At 37.5% G+C, this 10,326-nt stretch overlaps 2 protein-coding genes and 2 non-coding genes across 4 annotated transcripts; 2 read left to right on the top strand and 2 right to left on the bottom strand.

Moving 5' to 3' along the window:
- Positions 1-432: 432 nt before the first annotated feature.
- LOC106106762 lies at positions 433-1,427 on the top strand. The gene is made up of 2 exons (XM_013287410.1): positions 433-775; positions 889-1,427. Exon 2 carries the CDS (start codon positions 913-915, stop codon positions 1,390-1,392), a length of 480 nt encoding a protein of 159 aa, XP_013142864.1. The 5' UTR covers positions 433-775; positions 889-912; the 3' UTR covers positions 1,393-1,427.
- A 124-nt stretch (positions 1,428-1,551) lies between these two features.
- On the bottom strand, positions 1,552-1,625 carry Trnai-aau. The gene has a single exon. It is a non-coding gene; the product is annotated as a tRNA-Ile (tRNA).
- Positions 1,626-2,140: 515 nt separating this feature from the next.
- On the top strand, positions 2,141-2,214 carry Trnai-aau. Its single transcript has one exon. It is a non-coding gene; the product is annotated as a tRNA-Ile (tRNA).
- A 117-nt stretch (positions 2,215-2,331) lies between these two features.
- On the bottom strand, positions 2,332-10,155 carry LOC106106787 (probable phospholipid-transporting ATPase IF). Its single transcript, XM_013287444.1, has 13 exons — positions 9,930-10,155; positions 9,024-9,329; positions 8,404-8,651; positions 7,833-8,276; positions 7,582-7,753; positions 7,321-7,511; positions 6,494-6,775; positions 5,959-6,095; positions 5,486-5,621; positions 5,015-5,160; positions 4,463-4,630; positions 3,776-3,931; positions 2,332-3,334 (listed from the first exon to the last, which is right to left on the bottom strand). Exons 1-13 carry the CDS (start codon positions 10,090-10,092, stop codon positions 3,139-3,141), a joined length of 2,745 nt encoding a protein of 914 aa, XP_013142898.1. The 5' UTR covers positions 10,093-10,155; the 3' UTR covers positions 2,332-3,138.
- Positions 10,156-10,326: the final 171 nt, after the last annotated feature.

The following is a 10,326-nucleotide window of genomic DNA, read 5'->3' on the forward strand; positions in this document are numbered from 1 at the left end:
AGGGCCCCTCCGCGCTTATTCACCGCCGGTGTTGCCGTAGGATGCACAATAGAATAGCCCTTATTGCTCTTTAATTTACAATCTATATTTTTATACTATCTATACTAATATAATAAAGTGTAAGCACACACTACTTCTTTACGTAGGACGTCAGCAATCACAGCATATTTTTAAATAATTGTTTCTTTAATAAAAAGTTCTACATTTACATGCTATATATTAACACGCTATTAAACTTAAGGTAAATTAGTTGGAAAAAACCCTAATGTGAGAAAGGGAGTATAAACTACAAGCTGCCAACATCAAGGAAAAATGATTGCCGCGGTAACGGTAATTGTTATCCAATGTCAAAGGCTTTCCTTGTAATTTGTGCATTTAAATTTGGGTATTAAAAATGTAAATAATATTTTTATTATAATTTCGTCCAAACGTCTAGTAAAATAAAAAAAAAGTTTGGATGGATGGACATTTGTTACTACTCTTACAAAACTGTACAAATGTTCTCAAATATTATACAGATGTATGCAAAGTCTGGAAGAACATATTACTTAAGATTTTTTCTCGCAAATGTGGGCATAAGTTATAAATACTATAGAAGTTTACCAGCTTAATAGACAGAATCTTTTATGTGTTACATTTTATATGTGATTTTGTATGAGCAGGGCAACTGTACCAGCTGCTGCTGGACTTCTGCGAGGAGGGGCTGCCCCCCTCCCGCCTGCACCGCTACATACTGCGCCAGCTCGCCGCCAACTCCCCCACTCTCTTCACTGAAGTAAGTTAATAAACAAATATCTGACAATTACAGGCAACCGTCTCGTTTTTAATTATTTTAATGGATTTAAAAAAGAAAACTATGTCACTATAAAAAATATTTTCTTTTTCTAGAGCGAAATCCAAGATGACGTAGATATGATAGACTCGGTAGAAACTGAATGCTTCAACTCTCCCTTCGAATATAACTCGAACTCACAAGAGGAATGTTCACTTGCGATAAATCTAAACGACGCCAATAAAAACGTTGAAAAGCACACACAGTCATCAAGTAACGACAAAATGGAGACGGGCGACAAAATGGCGGTCGATGACACAATAGCGGCGGATGACAAAATGGCGACCGATGACAAAAGGGAGTCCAACAACAAAATGGCAGCCAGTGATTCAAGTGATATGACGTCACGCTTGTTCCAAGAAATGGAGAAACTCGATGAAGGCAGTGGAAGTTTGAATTTGACCCGGCCGCATACATTGCCGCTCTCACACAACGTGCAGTCGACCAGCGGAGGCGACGCAGCAAGGGACACCAAACGTTCCTCGATGGATTTGTCGATGGAGATTAAAAAGAAAATGAGCAAGAAGATAACTGATTACTTCTCCAAGAAGTCAATTTGATGCATAATTCTATGTGAAATAAATGTTTTAATCAATTTGTTTTTTTTTGTCATAAACTAACATCCTTAAAGCGCGCGTACTATTTATGTCACTATTTAGTAAAAAAATGGGTTTATAATTTGGTTAATATATTCGTTTGAAATTACAAAAAAACTTATGTGGCCCATGAGGGGATCGAACCCGCGACCTTCGCGTTATTAGCACGACGCTCTAACCAACTGAGCTAATGGGCCGATGATGTCTTACGTCAAATGTTATAATCATTTTTTTTATTATACCATAAAGTATTTTACATGTTGTTTTAGTATCTTGTAAAACAAATTTATTACTGTTGAATAGCGACACACATTCTATCTATACCGATATTATAAAGAGGAAATATTTGGATTTTTGTATGTATTGAAATAACTCAAAAACTACAGGGAAGATTTTTAAAATTCTTATTTTCAGTTTCACGCGGACAAAGTCGCGGACGAAAGAGACTTTCTAATCCTAGTTCTAAAAACTCATCCCAGCTCCCTAAGAAATATATGTCAGGGGAACGACGAGAGCGGCAGAAGCCGCCATAAAAAGAAAAATAAAGTTCTAAAAACAAGCTGTGATTCTTCTTGATTTGTTCGCTAGATGTAAACCCCAAAGCAATATATTTTAATTGTATACAAACTACTGTAAGTTAATAGACAAGCTTAAAAAAACATGTTTTAAATCTAAAATGATTCTTGTATAATTTTTTTTTATTTCTGTCGACGGCCCATTAGCTCAGTTGGTTAGAGCGTCGTGCTAATAACGCGAAGGTCGCGGGTTCGATCCCCTCATGGGCCATTAATTTTGCCCAAATTCAGGGGTAATTTTTTTTATGAAATTGTTATGTTTGACCTATTGTTAGTGAGTTATAAGGATATTTCACAGGGATGTAAAATTGGTTTTTAAATTGCGATGTGTGGGGGAATAGAGGTAACTACATACTCTTTATAAAAATAAAGTCATTTATTTCAAATACAATAAATATTTTTGTTATTAATAATGCATTTTAATATCGTAAATACATTCTTGTTTACCCGTCGCGAGTTTTGTGTACTTTGTACATTTCACATTATTAAATAACCTATAAATTATTACCATATACTTATACTTTAACTTATGTTAACAAATTGTACATTATTAAAATATTTAAACTCTGATATTTTTATTTTATTTACATTACATTTATTCTATAAAAATATCTACAATTTTCAAACTTATAGCTAGATATACCATTATTTTAAAACAATATAAGTCAATTCAATCAAAATAAAGAAACAAGCAAATTTATTAAAAAAATATTGCTCTAACCCCTTTGTAGGGTATATTCTTATGTTTATATTATCTTAATTCAACTACACAAACTGGATTTTTGTATATTAATACTGTCTTTCGAGTGTTTTGAAATGCGAAATTAAATACTTACTACCGTTGTTAACTTGTAAATTAGTACAATTCAGAAATAGTGTTGTTAAATACATTATTATTCTATTATACTGTCTAAAAAGGTTTACATTCCATGTAGAAAAAAAATATACTCCGTATATTAAGGGGTAAGCAGAGTTTATATTATAAGAATTCATTGACCCATAAGTTAGATTCTATAATAAAAAAATACATATCACATTTGTGCCAAATCTTAAACCAAATAAATGCTAAATCATAAATTCATTCACAATCAATTAACAAATACAGTAAATTTCACTAAAGTTAAGAAATAAATTTTCAAAGTCTAGTAGAAAACACTCTCTGTACACTGGCAATACCGTTGTTCAAATGTCTGAAGCCGCGGCTGTCAGTGAGGAAGCGCGCGCAGTAGTCCGGCGCGAGAGCTGCTACTATCATTAAAACGTTCAGGAAACCAAAAGATGGCGATGTTAGGAGTCTCGTGTACGTGCCCAGCACGTCGCCGTCTATTTCACTGTGAAAAAGGGGTATACATCATACTTCATACTAATATTATAAATGTGAAAGTTTAGATGGATGGAAGAACACATTGGTTACTTTCTTTTATTTTTTAATTCCACGCAGACTGAGTCGCGCGAAAATTAGTAATTAATTACAATGTTGATAATTTGATCAACATTATATATATTTTTTGACCGACTTCCCAAAAGAAGGAGGTACTCAATTTGTCTGTATGTTTTTTACTGTCCCTAAATGAAAAAAAAAACTATAAAACAAAATAATATTCTCAACTTAAAAATCTTCGCCAATGGCCCAACTAAAATACGCGTTTTTTATTTAGAAATGCTGTGTCTAAATTTCAAGTTGCTGTAATGATTACCAACCTTCGTTAGGAGACGGCACAAAAAGAAGAACTTTCTCAACACTAATACACTAGCCAGTTTGTTATACTTACAAATAGAACAAGGAGTAGATGGTGTTGAAAATGATGTAACTAAGCATAGACAGGAGCAGCGTGAGGACGAACACCAGCGTGTGGTAGCGCGCCTGCAGCCACAGCCGCAGCGACACCACCAGCATCATCAGGTGGAACAGCACCGCACCAAAGCACCTGAAATACAATATTACAATTGTACTGTCCGGGAATCTGACGGTATTAAAATTAAAAAACTACCGTCGTACGTTTTTTATAGGAAAAGCTAGCGTATTAATTGATTCGACGCCCATTAACATCCACAACGTCTAGGGGACTACAGATGCGCTGCCGGCCTTTAAGGGAGGAGTACGCTCTTTTCTTGAAGGCCTAAGTCGTAACTGTTTGGAAATACCGCTGAGGACAGAATGTTCCACGCGGCTGTACGAGGTAAGAACGTGAAAACCTCGTTGTCGTGGAATTCCTACCATCAAGGTGGTAATGATGATAATTGGCACTCTGTACGCCTTATTGCCACTATTGCCGATGTAGCACATACATAATTGGCACTATGGATACGTATTGTGACGTCGCGGAACAATAACTAATAGGATGCAGCTTTTATGTCTGTATAAAAAGGTCGTTCAATACATGGGTAATTGTGTTTTTATTATTACAAAAATTCGCAAATAGGATAATATAAAAGTTTTCAGTAAAAGAATATCTTACCACAGATCGATAGTCTTAGCGTCGGTGTTTATAACGGAGCTCATGAACATTGTCTTGGAGAAGCCGTAGATGAGTACAGAATGATAGATGGAGGAGAGCAGCCACGCCAGGAAGTTCCACCACGACATCAGCCTGTTCTTCCTTATGCCTCGATATAATGTTGGATTTCTGAAAACAATATACATATTTCACAATTTTAATGGAAATCGTAGCTTAAGCGTCGCCTTGACATTTTAGACAATTATACTTCATACTAAAATTATAAATGCGAAAGTTTAGATGGATGGATGTTTGTTAGAGTTTGTAGCCTATACGGCTAAACTGATTGCGATGAAATTTGGTATAGATGTAGAGGATAGTGTGGAAGAACACATAGACTACTCACTTTTTTTTTTAAATTTCACATGGACGGAGTGGCGGGCAAAAGCTAGTGTATCATATTTTAAGCCATCCCAGTTTTCGGCCGTAAACCCCGTTTCCCATTTTTTAAACGACCTGTCATAGAAACCGACTAGTCTTAGTGGGAAAGGAATGTTAGTTAGGTGCAATTACTTCATGAGCAGCGACTGCGGCCAGCGCTGGTCGGTGACGGCCAGCACGAGGCAGGGCACGGATGTGAACAGCAGGTTGTACAGCGTCAGGTACATGGAGTCATAGATGGACTGCGTGGAGAACGCTGAGTGCACTTGGAAGAACAACTGGAACACAGTTAATATAGTAAGCCTGGGTGTAAATTACTACTCCCTGGTGATATCCCTGTCACTTTAGGAAACGGTTGTAAATACATATTTTAGGGTGTAACTGCCCCCGCCCATAAAAAAAAACAATTACGCTGCACTGCGAGTTGGTTGACTCCACATCCTTTTAAATCAACTGTTTCTGATACGTAAAATGGCTACAGAAGTTTCAATCACGTTGCAATTGGTTACCATGGTAACTAAATGAGGGCAAAAACACAATAAAAATCGCAATAACTACTGAAGACTACTGAAGTTCTTAAGTATTATTATTACTTTACTATACCATAATGTTCCCGAGCACTAGATTCTTGTAGAAGAAGTAATGTATGAGTGTTGCGAGCCGCTGGTAGTACCAATGCCCCATCACTAGTAGCATCTTCTTCACCATAGAGAACTTGGTGAACGCAAAATCTGCTGACCTGGGAACAATAAAAGTTATTACATTAATTTATCATCAGCTCACTATGTCTCCTCGCTCGGGGCCCACCTAAGTTAGGGGTGACTAGGACATAGTCAACCATTCTGCAGTGCGGGTTGGTTGACTCCACTCATATCTTTACCGAAATGTGAAGTCTGCATCACAATGTTTTCCTTCACCCTAAGGGCGTCGGTTATGTTCATATGAAATTCGAAAAACCGTAATTCACATTGGTATAAGGGAGGATTCAAAGCCATGACCTGTAGATTAGACAATTACTTAAACCCCTGAGCTACCGACGCTCTTTAAATTAGTCAGTAGCATCAGAATGTCAGAACCTGGCAGCCTGGTGCCCCTCTTTGCCGAAGATGCCGAAGCCGACGTGCGCCTCCTGGATCATGGAGATGTCGTTGGCGCCGTCCCCGATGGCTGCCGTCACCGGCCTCTCCGGACTGTTCTTTATCAGTTTTACTATCTGCAACAAAACCAACATGTACTCCCATAAACAGTATTTTTAACGGTAGATTAATCAATGTCTAAATAAAAATCAACATAATGTTAACATTACTAAAATTACCACAGTGAACGATTAATGTCTCTGAGTATTTTTCAGTTACTTAAAGAGACAGATAGACTTAATGGAAACGTAAAAGACAATTTTTATTTATACTCGGATTTTGGTTAGGACGTAAGAGAAACTTAAAGGAAAGTGTATGCAACAGTAAATTAAAAGTGCAAAAAATTGTCTTCATTGGATTATGATGCGAATAAAGGTGATTCCTGGACTCCGAAGTTTTAATACGCCAAACCTAAAATCATACCTCCGATAGAAAGATGACAATAAGAAAAGAGGTCACACTCTGTTCAACTTACCTTAGCTTTCTGTATAGGAGACAGTCGGCAGCACAGCACAGCATTGCACTTCAAGGAGACGTCAACGAATGCGGGCGCAGCTGCGGTGTCCAGTATGCAGCTCATGCTGGTGCCGTCCACGATGAGGGTGAGGTCTCGGTAGCCGGGCTCCAGGATGGTGAGGCGGCACTCCTCGAGGTGTGCCTGCAGAGCCACCTCGTCCTTCACTCCGATAAGGAACATTCGCCTGTCGTTCTCTGATATGTGGCTGCAAGATTGTGCTACATTTATTGCCGTTTCTACCTATAAAAAAGAATTTTAAATTTTTTATTTGATTTATTTGAGTTAAACTATTTTTTACATAGTTAAGCTTGGTTATTTAGTTTTTTGTTTGTGGTAAATTACTGTGCGATTGTAATATCATTGGAAATCAGCCAGCTAGGATGCTGTCCAATCCAATTATCTAAGTAAGCGCTTGCAGAGTATAAAATACTTTTAACAAAATCTTTATAATGTAAGCTGAGTTATTACATTCTATTGAATTTCAATTTTATTAATAAAATCAATTTTTAAAATTTCAGTTTTAGATAATAAAATATCTGTGACTGTGAACTATTATCAATATTAATTACATCTTATCGATAAATGCAGTGATTGTTTTGAAACACATGTGCGTATATTTTTATAACGAGAGCTAAAGTGACCGGTTACCAAGAGAATGATAATAAAAATGACTTCGCCTCCTGTCGATATGGTTACTAGATATTGTATAAAGCATTCGCTTGACTTTTAATACAACGAATGCAGGTGTAATTATTGTTATTTTATATATTTAGACTTAGCAGTACCTTGTCCCCCGTGAGGACCCAGGTCCTGATGCCGGCGCGGCGCAGCGAGGCCAGCGTGTCGGCCACGTCGTCCTGCAGACAGTCCTCCACGGCGGTGGCGCCCACCAGCGTCAGCTGCTGCTCCAGCACGCGGTACTGCAGCGTCACCTGCTGCAGCGCAGACGCGCTCTTACCGTCTATACGCTTTATAGCTGACAACAAGTTAAATCATCTCTAAAAGACAATTCTACACACACTGGATACAGTTCTTGAAATAGTTACCTTCTGTCACTCTGGCGTACTCTTCATATGATATTTCTCTATACGCTACAGCTAAAGTCCTCAGTCCCCTGTTAGCAAATGCATTTATGTCTCGATTTGTCTCTTCAATCATAACCGTGTCTTTACAGATAGGGAACACTGAACTCTCCGCGCCTTTACAGAAAAGCCAAATCTGTAACATTATCAGACTTTCTCCTTAATTAAATCTAATATCTTGTTTACATAAAGTTAATTTCTAGTCTATGACTTACCTTTCCATTTTTATCTCTAACAATGACCGACATTCTTTTCCGTTCTGATGTAAATTCGATTAGTTGTAAACGCTCGTACATTTCCGTCTCTTCTCCGATTTTTATAACCAAATTGTTTCCTTCCTCACCGAGGAATGTCACGCCGACTCTATCGGCCGCTTCTACAAGAGCCTTTTCGTCGGGACTGCTGGCTTGGTAATCCATTTTGCTTCCAGTATCCCTCAGAAGACTGTTCCATGCTAAGGTATTTAATACACCAGGTTTGTTTTCATTCGTATTGTTGTTACCTATCGTCCCTCTGTTCAGTTTTTTCCTTCGAAAGAAGTTCATAAGTTGCATGTTACCATTTCCAGATAACCTTGCGCTTAGTTTCTTCATGTCCTCGCTAGATATTTGCACAGAGTGGCACAGCGCGAGTATTGTGAAGAAAAATTTAATATCTGTCTGAAATAGAAAGTTGTCAATAAAGTAGGATTAAGAGAATTTTGTAATTTTATGAAATGAAGCCTTTTCCTATGTATATTGTTTACAAGACTGCACGAAGTAGTTTATTATCAAACAAACGACGGACCTGAAACGTGTCGACCGGTTCATCAAATCGCTCGATATCGTAAAGTCTAGAATCCTTCTCTTCGTAGACGCGTCCTCCAATAGTGCAAGCTTTGAAGACCATGAGGTTCTTAGTGAGCGTGCCTGTCTTGTCTGAGAACAGCACCTCCACTTGTCCGAGCTCCTCGTTGAGATCGGAAGTGTTGGCGATGGCGGGCCGCCCGGTGTCTTCGCATCTCAGCTCCTCATCCCAGCCAATAAACAATGCACCTAAACAACGACTTCATAAGAATTACTTTTAAATGTTACCTTGCTTCTTAGTATTTGTCCCGTGATGGTTTAGATGTTCAGCTTAGATGGTATTGTTCAGGCTATGCAAAAAAGCATTTTCTGTAGAATTGAGACAACTAGACCATGTGATAAAAGGAAAGGTTTTCGTCGATATAACGCTATTGTTCTCTTTCATTTGTATCACGTCATATCAAACTTATAGACGATAAGATTGTATCACAGGTGTCAGAAGTTTTTATCGAGAAAACGTTAACTACTTTATTATGTTAAATCCCTTCTATCTGTTTCCACTTTTGTATATTTGCGTAAGTATTTATTAATAATAATTTTGGTTTATTAATTCTGTCTTACCTATAAATTTGTACAGCTCGATAGTCACGTATAGCGACATAGGAATAATATAGTAATACAACAGTAGAAAGGACAACAAATCTTGCAACACAGCGCCGACTGAAGGCGGGTACTTTATCCCCGGTCCTAGATACAGGTCTCTCTCGGGATGTCCCTTCTCGATAACCACTTTAAATACCATCGATATCGATATTTCGAACAGTAATAACAAGATGAACAGCACTAGAAAACTGTTGACTGCTGATTCGCATGACGAGAATTTGTTGCCAGAATACTTCGAGTTTAAAGCTAATTTTGTTTCTTCTCCTGAAACAAAATTGATAATGTCAAAAGGAATCTATACTGTCATTGTGAATAAATATACGAGTAAATAGTAATCTTGTCTGTGCGTTCCCTTCTATGTTAATAAAGGTTGACTTTGCATATAAGAAAAAAAAGGGAAGGAAAAACTAATCGTAGCAGGTAAAAAGGAAACTCATTGTTAACTTTAGTGTATTTTTAAAGCAGTCATTCTAAAATCAAGGTCGACGTATTGATAAAAGAGATAAAATCTACAATTAATTCTTTTAGCAAGAATGAAAAGATTTACGGTTTATCGATCTATATTTGGATTATGTAATCAAGATTTCAATATGCGTTTAATATTGATTGAACCAAAGCTAATTTTGTTCAATTACATGACTAACTGTCCCACCACTGGCTGATAGAGGTTCAGATAGCTTAAAAATTACGTCACTGTCAGATTAGGTAACAAAATCCGATATGTCCAATTCCATCACATATTTTACACGTTGGGTTATTTCAGACAATTTACAATTTAGTGGGACATGCCCTGAGACTTATTTTTTGTGTAAAATTTCAATAAATAATAACAGAACGAAGATATCATGATTAAAATTAACTGACCCGTGTAGACGGCGCATCCTATCGCCCACTCTGTGTTCTTGACCCTGGATCCCCTCAGCATGAGGTTGTCGGTGCCGAGCGCCAGGCTGTCCTGGCCGGGGATCTCCAGCCGGCCATAGAATGTATATAAATCCGCAACTGGATGCGGCACCTCTATACGCATACCGTGCGGCAGGATATCTAAAAAAACATGTTAAGTACGGTGAAATTACAGTAAAGAAGAAATATTTTCTGGCTTTGATGGTGAAGAAAATTGAAAAATAAGTTTCAAAATTAATCATCATTTTAGTTGAGAGTAACGATTAGATAACCCTCAACTTACAATAGTGTTCCAACAATCTTCTATATAATCTCGGTCCCGTGCTACCTCGAGCTAGTCTTAGAAACCCTAATCGTT

The sequence above is a fragment of the Papilio polytes genome, unplaced genomic scaffold (assembly GCF_000836215.1).
Source record: "Papilio polytes unplaced genomic scaffold, Ppol_1.0 DF822178.1, whole genome shotgun sequence".
In the NCBI taxonomy this organism is placed as follows: Eukaryota; Metazoa; Arthropoda; class Insecta; order Lepidoptera; family Papilionidae; genus Papilio; species Papilio polytes.

Excerpts from the sequence above, each read along its gene's own strand:
- LOC106106762 (XM_013287410.1), top strand. The coding sequence starts at position 913 with ATGATAGACTCGGTAGAAACTGAATGCTTCAACTCTCCCTTCGAATAT.
- LOC106106787 (XM_013287444.1), bottom strand. The coding sequence starts at position 10,092 with ATGCGTATAGAGGTGCCGCATCCAGTTGCGGATTTATATACATTCTAT. Across the intron at positions 7,754-7,832 it reads TTAGAGATAAAAATGGAAAG|ATTTGGCTTTTCTGTAAAGG; the intron begins GTAAGTCATAGA and ends ATAATGTTACAG. Across the intron at positions 6,776-7,320 it reads GGGTCCTCACGGGGGACAAG|GTAGAAACGGCAATAAATGT; the intron begins GTACTGCTAAGT and ends TCTTTTTTATAG.